This window comes from Carcharhinus amblyrhynchos, chromosome 2, assembly GCF_965287045.1.
Source record: "Carcharhinus amblyrhynchos chromosome 2, sCarAmb.v2.hapA, whole genome shotgun sequence".
Taxonomy (NCBI): domain Eukaryota; kingdom Metazoa; phylum Chordata; class Chondrichthyes; order Carcharhiniformes; family Carcharhinidae; genus Carcharhinus; species Carcharhinus amblyrhynchos.
In genome coordinates this window covers 105,703,281-105,721,338 of record NC_137325.1, presented here as the reverse complement: position 1 = coordinate 105,721,338, position 18,058 = coordinate 105,703,281, and the positions used below count along the sequence as shown (strand labels likewise).

The window sequence follows — 18,058 nt, the reverse complement described above, 5'->3', positions numbered from 1 at the left end:
CCACAGTAGAGGATGCAGATTTGACGGTTTTGTAATATGGTGTTTTTGGTCAGGTTGTTGCGACAACGCTCTCTTACTCAGCTTGGATATAACAGCTTATTCTCTGTGGATGTTACTTCAGCATCAGGTGAATGATAGCTTCACACCTATACTCCATTATCACACATAATCAACACCTCCAGTGTCATATTATCAATGCTGATTGACAAACCTAAGCTTTTACAAACGGGAAAGTGTTTGTCCAATTGCCGCTGAAAGTGTTCCTCAGTATGCAACGTGAGTGGGGCATCATTGGTCTAAAGCAACTCCAATTAGGACTTAGTGCACTTGTTGTCTTGGATTGAAGGTAGGAAAGGCTGAATAGCTTTCCATCAGACCTGGTGTACAAATGGACATCTTCTGAAGATGTAGACATATAACAGAATGACACGACATATTTAGACATAAGAGAAAATATACCAATGAGTGTCCGCATCAGAATCATGTGTAAAAGCAAATTACTGCGGATGCTGGAATCTGAAACCAAGAGAAAATGCTGGGAAATCTCAGCAGGTTTGGCAGCATCTGTAAGGAGAGAAAAGAACTGACATTTTGAGTCCAGATGACCCTTTGTCAAAGTCCTTTGATATGCAAGAATGATGTGCCCTGTCATAGCTGACCTTAGCCATCATGTTGTTTAAAGAGATCACACCGAGTAGCCCCAGAGGACAGTCAATTTTCTTCAGTAACTTAAATAGGTCTCTGCTCACATGGTTGAATGGCTTGCTGAGAGTGATGGTACTTATCTCCTTTGTTCACTGAGACGATCACAGAATCATACAGTAAGATTATAAGACCACATAGTACAGAAGGTGGCCATTTGGCCTATCGACCCTGCAGCAACAACAATCTCACCCAGGTCCTATCCCCATAACCCCACATATTTATCCTTCAAATCCCTCAACACTAAGGGGCAATTTTTAAAAAATCATGGCCAATCTACTTAGCCCATACACCTTTGGACTGGGAGGGAACTGGAGCACCTAGAGGAAACCCACACAGACACATGGGAGAATGTCTGCAGAGTTTGCACAACGACTCAAGCTGGGAATCGAACGCGGGTCCTGGCACTGAGAGGCAGCAGTGCTAACCACTGTGCCACCATGCTACCCAATTGTAAATTTTCCAGTTTCAACGCCACAGTAGGATTTGGGATAGATGTATCAGGATGGTCATGTTTGACAATGACAACATGACCAAATACTTATCCCACAATGCTCAGTAAGGTGATGCATTAATTGTTAGTGCTATTGGTGCAGTCACTCTCATTTTTGTACAAGATCACATCATTTCCATCATGCATATCCTGAATAATTGCCCCCTCCCATCAGCAGAGGCAGAACTTTATGCAGTTGCTGTTGACTGCCAGATTCCCATGTTTCGTGGAATTTTGTACAAGGCAAGCAAGCCAATAGCTTTGCTAAGATTCTCCACTAAGGATCCGATTTCCAGTATTTCTGTGACTGGCAGATGGTATCGGGAGTTTCCTTGGTGACTGTCTTTCCTCTACAACTCAAGATAGCGTTCCACCCATTTCTCCAACTGTTTATTGCATTTGATGACCATCTCCTCTGCCTTTGTTCGCAACAAGAACACAAGAAATAGGAGGAGGAGGCCATCTAGCCCTTTGAGCCTGCCCCGCCATTCAATAAGATCATGGCTGATCTGTCGTGGCTCAGTTCCACTTTCCCGCCCTCTCCTCATAACCCTTAATCCCCTTGCCTATCAAAAACCTATCAACCCGCATCTTAAATATATTTAGCGAGGCAGCCTCCACCACTTCAACGGGCAGAGAATTCCAGAGATTCACCACCCATTGAGTGAAGAAGTTCCTCCTCAACTCTGTTCTAAACTGCCCCCCCCTTTATCTTGAGGCTGTGCCCTCTAGTCCTGCTGTCCTTTCCTTGTCTTCCTTGCTGACAGATCTGTACCTTAATGCATACTTCTAGCATTTCCTATATAGAAGGACATCTGGATATTCTGGCAAAGTTGTAACCAGTAGTCACTGGCATAGTGCCTAGTATTGCAAGCATTTTCAATGTAGCTATCTCCAGTCAGGGCTACAGTGCTTCTAATGTTCTTTAACTCAAAAATCTTGTACAGCAGACTTTACTTTGAGCAGGTCTTAATGTATTCAGAGTTTTCTCACTCCAATCTGTTGTAATTAATGAGAGCGGGTCTCTTGTCTTCAATGACAGGCTCGATTAGAGCAATGTTAGGAAACAGGAAGAGATCCTAGATTGAAGATTTTTGAGTTAAAGAATATTAGAAGCACTGTAGCTCTGACTGGAGCTGGCTTCTTCGAAGATGCTTGCGATGCCTGTGTTGAACTGGAAGTCTACAACCGTGGCACAGCTGAAAAAGAATTTAAGGGAAATCTTTCTTGGAATGTAGTGAAAGGCTGCATAAATCGCAACCTTTATGAACTTTGAAACAGTACTCAGGCCAAGTGGCTAACCTTCCAATTTCTGGTAACTACTGGACTTAGGTACAAGTCAAATAGGTGTGGAAAGAAATTTGAGTTAAGTAGTTTGGTTTAGACTATAAGTAACTGCTCACTGTACTTTGAATATGTTTAATGTTAATGATTATTTAAGTGTTATTAGCAGTCATGTTCTTTTGATTTTGTGTAGTAAAATTCTTTGGTTTTAACAATAAACCTTAGAGTTCATTCTTTTAGTAAACACCTGAGCTTTCAGGTTTCAAAAAAATAAAAAACATTACGAGACTCCACCAAGATCATAATGCTATCCTGTCCCTCAAGTACTTGTGCTCCAAATAGCCTCTCAGGACCCCATTTTCTCAACCACCAAAATGGAATGATATCATGAGAACACCACCTCCCAAGTCATAAATGGTCCTGATTTGGACATACAACTAGCGTTTATCATCAGTAGATTAGAATCCTGGAATTTCTTACCCTATGCCATTTGGGAGCATTGTTACAGAAAGGGTCCCAACAATTTAAGGTCACTAACACACTCTCCAGGCAACTGGTTTACAAAAAGACTACTTCCCTTTCCTACTCTTCATTTGCTCATTTGATGTGGGTGATGGTGGCACTTAGATGGCAATCTCTGGTACTTCTCAGCCTTTTGGCAAAGATCAATTAAGTGCCACCATCACCCACATCAAATGAGTAAATAAAGAGTAGGAAAGGGAAGAAGTCTTTTTGTAAACCAAAATCCAATTTTTGCTTGTGGACTGCCTTCATTTAATTTGTTAGCTATTTTCTAGTGACAAAGGTGAACATTTTACTTCCAAGAGAAAATAAAATGCAACATCAATTCATCCAGCCGTTCATCCCCATCTCAACATGGTTACAAAAGAACAATAAGTTCAGGGAAAAAAAGTTAAATCTGTGCTTCAAGTATTTGGTTTATTATTTTCAAAAGAGAGTTGTTTCCTCTTCAAAAACACAAACATTATCCAGGCAGCATTTGTCTGATTGAACAGAGCAGAAAGATTACCTTTGCAAAGAATACAGTTAGATGTGTTTCGCTGCCAAGTATCCACACAGGAAATTTAGGGGATTTCAGGAATGCTCCAACCTAAAATGCAATTGAAGACAATTTTAAAAATGCAAAGCTGCATTAAACACAGTTTCTACTGATCGGATATATCGAAAGCAGCATCATACTAGCTCAGATGAGGTGACATCAACATCTAATACAATGGGTGCAAGTATTTAGACCTAAAAATATAAGCCTACAAAACGAGAATAGAGCCTATTTCTAGTCATTAAATATGCCAATAAATGCAAACTCAATTTCATTATATATTTAAAGCTTATAAAACTAATTTTCAACAGGAAAATAGTTCCAATGTTCAGAAACCATTTGAACCTGAAAAATATAATTAGCACCTGTAGGGCACAACACTTTCAGCCATCTATAGTGATATAATGTACCATTAATTCCATCACAGCAACTTTATGCAATCAGTTGATCACCCTGACCACTGAACATGGCAAGTTGGATAACAGTGTGTCTGGTCTGTGATACGTTAGACATTTCTCTTCATCTATTCCTGGATTATTTTTCTTCTGCTTCTTGCATGTTAGATGCTCGTTTCTTTGTCCTCTTCCGCTTCTTTTGCTATTTTAGGTGGGTGAACAAATAGTAAGCTTACTGTGGTGCGACAAGCCAAGGGACCCTCGATGGTTGTGTGCAGAGCTAACATGGCACTAAGTGGCTTTCCACCCAGCTTCCTCGATCTCTGATACTTCTCAGCCTTTTGGCGAAGATCAACGTGCAGATAAAGCCCAAGTCAGATTTAATGCCTTTACTTATCGGCTTGGATTAGTATGTTTCTCACGTGGGGACTATGAACTGGATTCAATTTGAACTTCAATTGGTTTTTGATGCCAGCAAGGACATGGATTAAGGCTATTCCAATTCACTCTGCACACTGGCTCTGCAATTTTGAAAGAGGAATTAAAAATAAAACTGACACTTTTCCATTCCCTGTTACCACTGCATTGTTTAGTCCTCTACATAATTACTGTTTCTCCCTCTTACTACTCATTAATTCTCAGTCTTCATCAATTCTTTTTCAAAATGATCTGTATGGTTTCTTCTCCTCCTCCTCCCCAGTTAAAAAAGTGCCAGGAAGCTTAAAAAATCCAGTAATTCTACTGGAAAATTGGACATGTTCAACATGTTTTGAATTTGGTGCAAAAATATTGACTCTTGGGAAAGGCTGAGAATTTCAAATAAAATCTTTCATTAGAAGGTATTAAAAACCAAAAGACAGTCAATAGAAATAACATAAAAGGTGATGTTTCAACTTGTTCGAAGTCCTTATGTTGGAAGTAAAGGGAGTATTTTGATCAATTTATGGAAGCCATATTTTCAATGGGTGATAAAATATAAATATTTACAGTGCCTATATTTCATACAGTCAGAGTGCCAAACCCTGGAGCAACTGGTCGTTTCAATTAAATGCATGGTCAATGAACAGAGCTTAAGGAAAAATCCTTTCCTCTTCTTACTCTAATGCATGGTACAAATGCAGATCATGAATATATGTAGATTATGGCAGCAGACTTATGTCAATTAGGCAGTTATACTATTATAGATGGTTAGGAACATTATTCTAGAGTTTCCATCTACAGAACCCAAAACCTGGTCTGGGTTGAATCGCCACACGAGACAAAATTGTTGACTTCTGCTTAAACCACGGTAGCACAGCAATTAGTCCTGCTGCTTCACAGTGCCAGGAAGCTGGGTTTGATTCCTGGCTTGGATCACTCTGTGCGGAGTTTGCACATTCTCCCGTGTGTGGGGGTTTCCTCCAGGTGTCCCGGTTTCCTCCCACATTCTGAAAGATGTGCTGGTTAGGTGCATTGACCCGAACATGCATCAGACTGTGCAGACTTACAATTCCACACTAACTTCATTGCAGTATTAACTTAAGTCTTAATGTGACTAACAAATGTTAACTTTAAACCTCCCAAGAGAAGCACAACTGGGATGGTGAATTTGGGAATTGAAGTTTTAATCCTGCACCCCATCAGAGTTACACATTTAATGCAGCAGATATACAAATGTAAGTAACTTTTGAAGCTTAAAATAAGATTGAATTACAAACAAAAAACTGAAGTATAGGTTTGTACAAAGTGGCTTGGCTACATTTACTGATAAAGATTTTGGAATACAGGCCAAAAAGAAAGATGATATGCTTTTTAAACCATTATTTCAAAGAGATATTTTCAAAATTCATACCAAGAAAAGTTAAGACATAAATTATATTTCTATAATTGGTGAAATGTGTCCAGTGTTTACACAAAACATTTGGCACAATATGCTTTAAATACCGAACATTTCTTGCAGTTCAGTAAAGTTAGGGATGAGCATATTAAAACGGAATTTAACAAATTTGAAAGACTTGCTACACTTGGGCACCCCACAACGTTGGCAAAACTAAAAGAACTAAACATATGCATGTTTTGTTTTCTCATTCTGTTGAAAGGAAAGATGTTCTTTACTTATGTCCTAATCCCATGCGCATTGTATACTTTTCTTCTGGATATCAATGTTTACATATATTATACTCAGCAAACATTTTGGTAAATACATTTTAATTTCAAAAAAACTGGCATCCTAAGCCACAGTGAACACATTTTAGGCTTGGTGCTCCAAGTAAGTTTATTAGTGAAGAGCAGCAGAACACTTACCACTTTACTACTCAATGTCATGAGCAGTTGCACTCAATTATGGTGCTCACCTGGAAATACTAATGACGTCAAAACAAAAACCAGTGATTTGACTTTATCCATCAACTTTACAGACTGGCCTCTTAAGTATTTAACACTGATTCCAAATGTGAAAGACTGCCCACTTATCCACTTATAAAACACTTACCTATAATTTCTCCTTTTGTCTCTTCTACTGAAAGCTCGCTAATCACCTGGTACATTTGGTAACATGTTAGCTGATCAGTTGATCAGAGATATCACAGCCATAAACCTGCCTGCCTTCAACCGACATTTAATAAGAACATAAGAACATAAGAAATAGGAGCAGGAGTAGGCCATCTGGCCCTTCGAGCCTGCCCCGCCATTCAATAAGATCATGGCTGATCTGTCGTGGCTCAGTTCCACTTTCCCGCCCTCTCCCCATAACCCTTAATCCCCTCGCTTATCAAAAACCCATCAACCCGCTTCTTAAAAATATTTAGCGAGGCAGCCTCCACCACTTCAACGGGTAGAGAATTCCAGAGATTCACCACACTTTGAGTGAAGAAGTTCCTCCTCAACTCCGTTCTAAAACGCCCCCCCTTTATCTTGAGGCTGTGCCCCCTAGTCCTACTGTCTTTTTTGAGTGGGAAGAGTCTCTCCACCTCTATCCTATCCATCCCATTCATCATCTTATACGTCTCAATAAGATCTCCCCTCATTCTTCTAAACTCCAACGAGTACAAGCCTAGTTTATTCAGCCTCTCCTCATAGCTCAACCCCCTCAACTCCGGTATCAGCCTAGTAAACCTCCTCTGTACTCCCTCCAAGGCCAAAATATCTTTGCGCAGGTGCGGCGCCCAAAACTGCACACAGTACTCCAGCTGCGGCCTCACCAATGCCCTATACAGCTGCAGCAAGACCTCCCTACTTTTATATTCAATCCCCCTCGCTATGAAGGCCAGCATCCCATTCGCCTTCCTGACCACCTGCTGCACCTGCAAGCTGGGTTTTTGCGACTCATGCACAAGGACCCTGAGGTCCCTCTGCACCGTCGCCTGCTGCAGTTTTTCGCCCCGTAAGTAATAGTCCTTCCTACCATTCTTCCTACCAAAGTGGACCACCTCACACTTGCCAACATTAAATTCCATTTGCCATTTCCTGGCCCATTCGCCCAGCCTATCTAGATCCTTCTGCAGACTCTCCACACCCTCCGCACAATTTGCCGTTCCCCCAATCTTGGTGTCATCAGCAAATTTCGACACCCTACACTCGGTTCCCTCCTCCAGATCATCTATATAAATGGTAAAAAGCTGAGGCCCCAGCACCGACCCCTGGGGCACTCCACTAGTCACCATCCACCAATCCGAATAGCACCCGTTGACCCCCACTCTCTGCCTCCTATTTGACAACCAATCCTCTATCCACGCTAACACCCTACCCCCAACTCCAAGTCCCCTGGCCTTCTGCAATAACCTCTTATGAGGTACTTTGTCAAACGCCTTCTGAAAATCCAGAAAGACCACATCCACCGGCTCTCCTCTATCGACCGCCCTAGACACATCCTCATAGAACTCCAGTAAATTTGTCAGACACGACTTCCCTTTAATGAAACCGTGCTGCGTCTGCTCTATCAAGCAATTCCCTTCAAGATGCCTCGCAATTTCCTCCTTAATGACGGATTCTAACATTTTACCTACCACAGACGTTAAACTAACCGGCCTATAATTCCCTGCCTTTTGCCTGCATGTTGCACTTTCACTGGGAGTTGCTGAGCAACTATGGTTAACCTTCTATACCTAAGACAGAGATACTGAGGTGAATTGAACCAGCCATACAGGTACTATAACTGGGATCAGGCAACTGACACAGGCTAAACATAGGCAGTCCTCAACCTTACAATATTTAGGTTACAACAAAAGGCACTTATAACATTTATAAATTAACACACATTTCAAATTTATAACATCATGTCAGTGAACAAATTTGAAGATTCAGACATATACATTGACCTCCTGCGCCGCCCAACTCTGATTCAATACTCAGTTGCTGTTCCAACGCATTTTTACTTGGTGAATCTTTGTTTTCTTCAAAATTATTTTATATTGATTTATTGCTGCTTTCTCTATAATCGATGGAGTACAAAACTCAGGATGATTTTGGTGAAAATAGGGTATGAAGCTTTGGCTCAGGTATCACTCTTCAATTTATAACATTGTTCCTATGAGAAAATCTATTCCATCTTATAATATTCTGTTTTTGTTTTCGTGTCCTAGGTCTGAGGACTGCCTGCATTGAACTTGGACCTTCCTGCCCCAATACTCTAACTAGCTGAATCAGCATTTGGCACTTATACATTTATGCAAAGTAACCAAAGTGAAATTTGTCTTCCTGTTTAGAAAGCATTTGAAGCTAAGCCTGCAAGAACAGATCAGCAAATGTTTATTTAAATCACTCAACAATAATAAATCAACCAATTGCATCTTCATCTTTTCCCAGTCTTGCTTTTTCAGCACGAATCAAAGGAAAGAATTCAGAAGTGACTTATAGATTTTACTAAATCTGGAATATCATATAAAACTTCATAGCTTAGCGTGCTTGTAAGAGCTTCAAATTCCAGAATGGTCCAATTATTTGGACTTCTGACTGATGTTTGACTTTCTAAATTTAATGCAAATTACAAATCTTACTAAAGTTGACTTCTAAATGAGGAATACAGCATCCAAAATGGTTTTATGCAAACTATCACGCTCTTTATCTGAACCTCTTTATTATCAAGGCATGTTAACAGTCAATACATTATCACAGTTTATTACAAACTAAATAGGTTTTTTCTAATGAATGACGATATATAATACATAGCTTTGATTTCTGGTCTAAGACTTTTTCTACTGTAACAGAAAGGTTATACTATCAGGTCTGAAGGAAGATGAAAAGTAATTCTTAAGCACTTCCCTAACGCAGGGTTCAGGAAAAAGAAGCTTGCATTAAAATATAGGATCATAACTTTAAAACTGTGCCAAAAATTACTTTTGCAAACTATCAAGTTCCAAATGCTTACCTTACAATAGCGCAATGACTCCATTAATGTCAGAAAACCAACAGTAGATTGATTTCTTATACCATGGAGTTCTGAAACAGGACAATTATAGCACTCAGAGCTAAGAAACAATGGTTTTTGTGATTAAACAAAATTGTTCACGACCAAAACAAACTATGGAAGAACATTCAAATTTTGAATGAATATTTTATATGAAAATATTAAAGCTCAAAAAAAAATTGCAGCTCTCAGAAAAACATTAATAGAATAGGACGAATAGTTAAAAGTACAGTCAGGCATATCTTATGGGGACATTTCTATATTTGCCTTGCTTTAAAGAATTAAATAAGTAAGAGAATCAAGTCCCCAATTTTCTCACAAGAAAAGCATGATTATCCAAATGGTGGTGACTCTTCTTTCAAATAAAGGTTTTCAATAATTATAATTTGCATAGATAACTGAAATATTTACTGAAGGATAGCTGAAATGGGTTACCAGAAATACTGCTCAAAACCATGACTGATTAATTTTAACAGCTAGCTGCTTTAATGCAAGTCAAAGGGGTTGGCAAAACAGTGTCTTGTAACCATGCATCTTGGACAGCTGCTTCAGCCACCCCTGCCCCCAACCAAATTAATACTCCTTTGAGCTGGTTATTAAAAGGTGTGAAAGACTGACACAGAACGTTTACAGCATTTCTTTTTTCCTTTAGAGACTTAACTGGATTCACCCCTATGGTATTGCAATGGATATTAGAAAGTATAGAACACCTCAGGGGCATTTGAGCTTCAATATTGTGCATTTGCTTTTAACCATCATAAGCATGAGAAACTATCCAGCTGCCAAATAGATATCAATTTTATTCCCTAAAGTATTTACAATACATACTAAAATTTGACACAAGAATAGTAAATTAATAACAGATGAAGAACCTGCACTGTCAAGTTAGAAAACGGGACTGATAAAACACACACACCTAGGTAGATGACCAAAGTTAATGAAACATTCAACAAAATGGATTAAGTGGCTTAATCCTACATACAGGAAAAACACTACATTAAAGTTCAGTGCAAAAATAAATCCAACTTACATGTAGCATTCAAATATAAAAACAGACAGGCAAACTTGGTGCATTGGTTTGTAACTTTACTAGTTTTAATTCAATATTCCACCTTTTGGTATTCCACTCACTAGGTATCTTCTGAATTTATCTTTTTTGTTATTACATCAGAATGACATCCTTCCACATTTTTAAACTTGGATTACTTAGTTTATACGTGAACCTTTTGATGCAAGTTACGTTATAATTTAGCCTTTGGGCTGCAAACATGCTTCTTGAATGCAATATTCCCATCATGATACCATTACCAAACTTTTAGTTTCCCATTACTGCAGGCTTGTTTCATTAAATGGCAGAATACTGTGTCAAAACCTTAGAAAGAAGTGTACAAGCGCTAACAGTAGTTAAAATAATTTGAAAATATGAAAAGGATCTTAATGTCATAAAGCACAGGAATCAAAAATCTTTATGAAAATCAAAAGCAACTGAACGTGATTTCTTTTCTTTTTGAACATCAAAAGAAAAGACGCAATAAAAGTTCTACCTTTCAAGGCGAAGCAGTGTCCCTGAACTAGTGTTTTTGGTTAAAGCACAAACAAAAACCTCTGCTGCCACCTAGAGATCAAATCATTGTCAGCTGTCCCTCGATTCGAGAACAACATTTGCTCAGGGTCACAAGTTTCTGCCACAGGTCTTCTTGCAACTGAACAGGCAGCTCCTTGACCGGCATATCTTTGGGTGCAAGAGTCAGGATACCCTACATCATGGTGGCGTCCAGAATACAGGATTTGCTTTTTCCCCCCCTCTCCTTCTCTACTGCCACTCTGCTTCATCAAATAAGTTGTAATTCAAAGCTTAATGAGGCTTCATGGATAAGTTGTACCATTTTGAATGATTGGTATAAATTCTTTCCATCAGTGAGGTCAATATTGCTATGCTTCAAGGACAGCTCAAGTGAATTTAAAGCATCTTTTTAATCCTTCCTTGGAACATTGCGTTTTGAGAAAACAGGATTGGCAAGAGACACACTTGCGGTCATCTAGAGTGTCCAACCCATCGAAGTTGCTGGAAATTTGCTCGAATGCTTGTGGAGCTGGCTTCAAGAAGGACATTAGTGTTTGTTCATTGGTCATCCCATTGAATCTGGAGGATGCAACGAAGACATTACAGATGGAATTGGTCTAGCGCTCTTTGTTATCATTGATGCACAGTCTAAATCCCAATGCAGTACAGGAATGAGGCAAGTGCAACAGATCTATAAATTAGGACTTCTGTTGACTTGCGAGAGTCTTTGCCTCAAACTGTGGCTGCCACTGTTTGTAGAAGGCTGAGCTAGTGAAGCTAATATGATTTTGTATCTCCTTGTCAATGATGGCCTTCTAAGAGAGGTGGCTGTTAATAAATGGGAAGTACTCAACATATTCCAGAGTTCTTCCAATGGTGGTGGAACATTTGGCTCATCAGGTGTAGGCTGATATTTGAGTTTTGTTTTGCCAACATTTAAGCTCAGGCCATGTTTCCTATTTACATAACTGAAGAGAGAGTCGTTTACAAATATGGTGCAGACTGGGTAATGCAACTGCGCTCATCCACAAACTGTTGATCAAGTATTTCTATGGTGGTCAGTATAGCTTTGGCAAGAGTTTTTCCATCTAGGTGATATATACCACTGACATCAGAATGCCGTTGATCTCTGATAGGCCACTGTCAGGCAGAATGTAAATAGTATGGAGGCTAACACACATAATAAAGTTTCTTTGCTATCCAAATTTTGAGCACAATCCAGAGAGTCTCACAATTTAGGGTCAAATGCTTTGGTCAGGTTCATAAATGCAGTGGAGCATTCTCAACATTTATTTTGGATATGATCTGGCAAAGACCACGCTAGTGATTCCTCTTGAAGGTCTAACGCCATGTGGCCTCTGGAGGGTTTCCTCAGTCACAGGAAGTAGGCAAACCACGAGAATGAGTCAGGATTTTCCCTGGTATGAACAGGGAATACCTCAAATGTTTCCACAGCATTAAGGCAATTACAGTTTTTGCATTCTTGAAGTCTACAGGTGGGTGGGTGGGGAGGGGGTTCATTTACTTCCCAAATTCATACAATGAGTGCATGGAGTGCATGAGCAAAGGTGCCGTGTGACTAGGCTGACACTCACAGGCACCATGTGATTGGGCTTCAGCGAGAATTCCATGGAGGTATGAGTGTGGTTATTTGTCATCCATTTGATTGCTTTTTGGAGCTCTCCCATGGATTCTACCCTAGGGTGTACTGGTGGATAGCCTGCAGTTAGCCTGGAGCTGTTTAAGACTGTCTTTCTAGTGTTGATGGAAGTACTATCCTTAAGAGAAATACATCCTTTGGGCCATGGGGATTTTGTCAATTTGCACCTGGTCTACGGATGGCCAAGGTGGCTTCAAAAAAGTTTTGCATTTCATAACCAGCATATTGTTACATCTCTCAGGGTTTCTCTTCCCATCACATGGATTTGGGTTGGGATTTGTCTCATGTGTCAGTCTTCAGCTGTTTGAATGCTGCCTTGGCTTGCATGCAGGCAATGAAAACTTGTCAGTTTTGTTCTAGGTCATTGCAATCTCCTAACTATGTTAGGGTTTGTGGGTTTTAACAGATAAGAAAAGACTTGGTTAGCACATGCAGATTCAAATAAAAACACAACAGCTGCTCTCTGCACTGCACAATACAAAACCGGAAGTAAAACAGAAGCTTAAGTACATACCCAAATGACATCGTCATCAAATCATGTGATCAGCTCACAGCAACTATGCACCACTATATATATTAAAGTCACTAGATATTTCAGCACTGTTATTACATTTTTCATGGCAAAACCTGCATTTGTGGCTTGATAGGCAATTCCATAGGGCAGTTAAGAGCCAACCACACTGATGTGGGTCTGGAGTCACATGTTCGCTAGCTGAGGTTCAGCACTAATCAAACAAATCCACAACCTACCTAGCAGGCATCAGACCCCACTTGGACCAAGTGATAAAGATATCACTTAGATGTTTGACCTGTACAATGACAATCTAGGAAGTGCCAGTGCTTTGATCAAGAATTTGTTTTGTATTTGTCTTTCTGGTGAAAGATGATTGTCATAATGAGATCATGCTGACTACACTGTCAGCAGGAATACATAATTTACGATAGCTTTTCCAAACCCGATTTCTCCAATGGTTCTGCTGCAGACATCAGAGTCACAGTCAATCCAGGCACTGATGTGCTCCAGTAGCATAACAGTTTCTCGTTTTGGGATGTCGGTGAGGATTTCATCAAGGTTAGAACGGATCATTTCCATTGGAGTCAAGGGTCAGGGCAGAAGTGCTGATGATGGATGTTGATTACAGCAGGTCTGCCAGTGAATGTCATAAGTCGTTCATTTATACAACTGGAGAGTTCTGGCTGTGTATTTCTGATCTTATTTTAGATGGCAATACCAACACTGTGGATATGAGCGTCGCTGCCCATGTTTCCTTTCCAGTAGATGTATCCCTTTGCTTGTTCCTTCAGCCACCCTTCCCCAGGAAGAGGGATCTCACTGACGGCAGCAACGTGAACTTGGACTTTTGGTAGCTCACGTGATATGATTGGGTTCTTCTGCCTGCACTATCACCCGAGATTACCCACAAATGTTCTCACCATTTGTAAAATATAAACTTTTCTTTCTTTGAACAGAAAGATGCTGCTGCTGCAGGGTGTGTTCCCCAGCCAGAACCAAGTGAGACCAAATGCAGACTGGGTGACCGCTTTGCAGAACACCTTCAATCCATCCACAAGCAGGACCCAGGCCTTCCTGCTGCTTACAATTTCAACACACCACCCTGGTCTCCTGTCTACATATCCATCCTTGGCCTTTTGCAACGTTCCAGTGAAGCCCAACAAACTGGAGGAACAGCACCTCATTTTCTGATTAGGTACCTTACATCCTTCCAGATTGGGCACTGAATTCAGCAACTTCAGAGAATGAACTCTCCCTTCTACCTCATTTCCATTTATTTTATTTCTTCTTTTTACCTTATTAATAGATTATTACTTTATATTCATACCTTTATTTTTCCACTTCTAAAATCTCACTTTCCATCTTGTGTCCCCTCCCCCCCCATCACTTCACTAGGGCCATCTGCCACGCTCCTATACTCTACACCTCTGTTCTGACATTTACACATCCTGATTTCTTAATGGATACTTTTAGCATCATTCCTAGCCTTTATCACCACCGCTGAACTTCCTTTGTCTTTTTGTCTATGCCACCTTTCAATTACAGCTCTTTCCCCCTCCCCCCGACAAATACACGCACACACATTCCCCACCCTCACAGTATAAATCTCGTCCTATTTTCCTTGTCTTCAGCTCTGATGAAGGGTCATCCAGACTTGAAACATTGGGTCTATTCTCTCCCCACAGATGCTGTCAGACCTACTGAGATTTTCCAGCATCTTCTGTTTCTGTGTTACAAATTAACTAAGTCTTAAAAAAGAATTCTACGTTAAGAATCTTCTGAAGGAACATACAGTTTACAAATACACAAACTTACTCATTCCGGAACACTCTCGGTCTCCATCCCACACATTTAGTACTGCATATCCAGTCAGGAGTAAATTGATTAGACTTTGGCTAAAAGGAAAAAAATCCAAAGTAAAATGGGGAAACAATCAGAATCAATTTAATCCATTTCATCTCAATCAATCCTCCTCTAAACTCCCATACAAATTATAGGGATAGTTTGGAGATTTTACTCAGAACAAACTAAAGAGAGTCGAATGATGTGCAAAACAAAGTGCATTATTTTTCAAAGACGTAAATTTAAACGTGGACTTAATCATTAGATTAATAAAACATGCAATAAAACAGAATGCTCTTGCTGAATGTTGGACTACTTTAAATGGAAACAGTTTCTAAACTTCCCTTGATAACACTGACCAGCCAAAATGTACTATTGAATGCACTAATCAATATATCAGAGGAATTAAGCCCCTCTCAAAACTAATCTCGATTAACTGTCATGGTAAGCATAAGATTGAAAGCAAAAAGGTCCTCTTATTTTTATAAGATGTTAAACTCTGAGTTACAAACTGGAGGTGACAAACCATTGTATATGCATATATTTGTAGCTAAGTGTTGACAAATATAAGAGCTCTCCCCACAAAAAAAGTTATTGAAAATAATCATAACAGAAACCAAAATTCAAGAATATACAAGTAAAGATACAAGCCAGCATCCACAGTTCTATACACAATATAACAAGCCACCCCATCAGCCACCGTCCAATCATGGGAAAATGATAGATATTAATAGTTCCAGACAATATCTACTCTCCAATAAACCACTCATTGATGCTTCGAGTTCTACCAAAACGGACGCCGAACTTCTTTCTTCTTCTTGGACATGCAAGATTGTGGTGCTACAGGCGAGGTTGGTGCTCACAATGTCAAGACAGCATGTGACCAAGGAGTCCCAGCAAAACGAGTGTTAAAGCAGAAACTCTGTAGGCTAGTCATACCTAACGGAAAGGAGGGCAGTCCTAGCTGTCAGGAGTTAAGCACTGAAGACGCCAATTATTTTGTTGGGAGCTTCTTGGAGAGGTGCCCTCAGGATAAACATCTTCAAATGCTTCAACAGTGACCTTCCCTTTGTAAGGTCAGGAATGATGCTATTTTCTGATCAGTCCAGTGTTCATATTCAACTTCTCAAATAATAAAGAAGTCATTGCCAACCTGACACAGGACAAAAGCAACTCCTACAATTCAAGTGCTTCAACACAAGGAAAAATTTCCAAATGCTTAACAGTGGTATAATAAAACTAAATTTGACACTGGGTCATATGAGATGACATTGGGCAGATGACTAAAAGCTCAGTTAGGTAGGTTTTAATGAGCGTCTGAATGAAGAAATTGAAGATATAAAAAAAAAGATGTTTAGGAAGAAGATTCCAGAGTTTAGGGCCAAGGCAGTTGAAACTAGACAGCATCCAAGTTTGAGCTGACACGTGGATCATTAATAGAACAATGTCAGGAAATGATAATCTTGAACAAGAGAAAACACAGCTATCTGCCCTGGAACATCATCAGTACCAGCATTACTAAGTCTATGTCAACAACTTATAGGATCTCCGTCACCAGAAGTATATACGCAGCAGTCACATCACTAATGTGGTTATAAACTTAAAAGTTTATTTATTAGTCACAAGTAAGGCTTACATTAATACTGCAATGAAGTTACTGTGCAATTCCCTTAGCTGCCACGGTCTGGCATCTGTTCAGGTCAATGCACCTAATCAGCACTTCTTTCAGAATGTGGGAGGAAACCCACACAGACATGGGGAAAACGTGCAAACTCCACAGTGACAGTGACCCAAGCCGGGAATCAAACACGGGTCCCTGGCACTGTGAAGAAGCAGAGGTAACCACTGTGCTACATGCTGCCCCAAGGTAAAACAAGGTAAAGGCTGGGTATACTACTGTAAACAGTTCAACTCTTGACTCTTCACAGTCTTTTCAACACCCAGAAAATTTAATCAGGAATATACTGAATGTTTCTGCTTACTACTCCATTTGAAGAGTGTGATGGTGGGGTTTGCTTGATCACATGCACCCAATGGACTTCATATCCATCTTCGGCGCTACTGACATGCTGTGTCCTCACTACACACATCTACATAGTGCAGCAATATAATGAGAATTCCATCTACAAGTGCCCCTCCAAATCATGCAATGAATTACTATCGCTGAGCCAGAAGCATTCTCCTGGAGTCCTATCTAACTATGGGAGTACTGTCACAAAGACAGCAGGAGAAGGCATGCTCATACCTCTACAAGTTGGGTTGAGCAAAAATGCAGCCTTGCCAGTGTCACTCACATTGCAAGATTAAAAAAAGCAAGGAGGAAAGGCATAAAGGGAGGGGTGAAGCATCTGTGGCAAAAGGGATGAGTCCGTGGGAAGGTGGGGGTGAGGATTGATGTCAAGGCAAAGGCAAGCTTTGGGACTGGGGTAGATGCTTCAACCCTTTTCTCTTACAAATATACCAGGTCTCTGCTCTTTATTTCCCAAAACCTGGGCAACATTGTTCCAATTCCGAACTTGACCATCACCTACTGGCAATGGGATGAAGTACATAAAAATACTTTGGATAGCCATCAGCTACTCCCGTGTAGACCAGATCCTCTCCATGTTTAGTTAAAACTCAGAAGCACTGCTTAGATTGCCCAAACTTACGCAACAGTATCCCTTCTGTTGCTTTCGGAAAACAGGATAGTAAAATAAGCTCATTGGACAACTTGCTCAATGGGTTGGCACAACACCCAAAACACCTTTGCTCAACAGAAATCCTGCTCATTTTGAAGTGACTGCTTTTAAAGGGAAGTTGAAAGCCCTCTTCTGTTAATAAATTACTTCACATCATTTTACAGTAAATTAAAAATTGGTATCAATGAAAAACAGGTGAGAAACTACCTTCCGTGACCATAGACAGGGTCAATTAAAGGTTCAGCTGTATCTTCAATTTCATTTCGAATGTTTGCAATGCCCTAGAAAAGAGAATGTAATTCCACTTAGAAAACAAAGAATACAGTAACACAAGATGCAAAACAAAGATTCGGAAATTAAACTACATTGCTTCTAAATAAATAAATAGGTAACGGGGGCAGCAAATGGTGTCAGTTCTAATTAATTATTTTAAACATACAAAGTGAAAATAAGACATCTAGTTAATATTTAGTTTTCTGT

General features: G+C 39.9%; 1 protein-coding gene across 5 annotated transcripts in view; it reads right to left on the bottom strand.

The window, feature by feature from the left end:
• The window catches only part of mindy3 (MINDY lysine 48 deubiquitinase 3), a 147,765-nt gene that overhangs the window by 104,919 nt on the left and 24,788 nt on the right, over positions 1-18,058 (bottom strand). For all 5 annotated transcript variants that reach the window (XM_080210435.1, XM_080210442.1, XM_080210461.1 and 2 more), the window contains 4 exons: positions 17,786-17,859; positions 14,871-14,950; positions 9,279-9,349; positions 3,510-3,590 (listed from right to left, as the gene is read on the bottom strand). In XM_080210435.1, the coding sequence (XP_080066561.1) occupies positions 3,510-3,590; positions 9,279-9,349; positions 14,871-14,950; positions 17,786-17,859 (306 nt within the window). The remainder of the gene's footprint in view (positions 1-3,509; positions 3,591-9,278; positions 9,350-14,870; positions 14,951-17,785; positions 17,860-18,058) is intronic.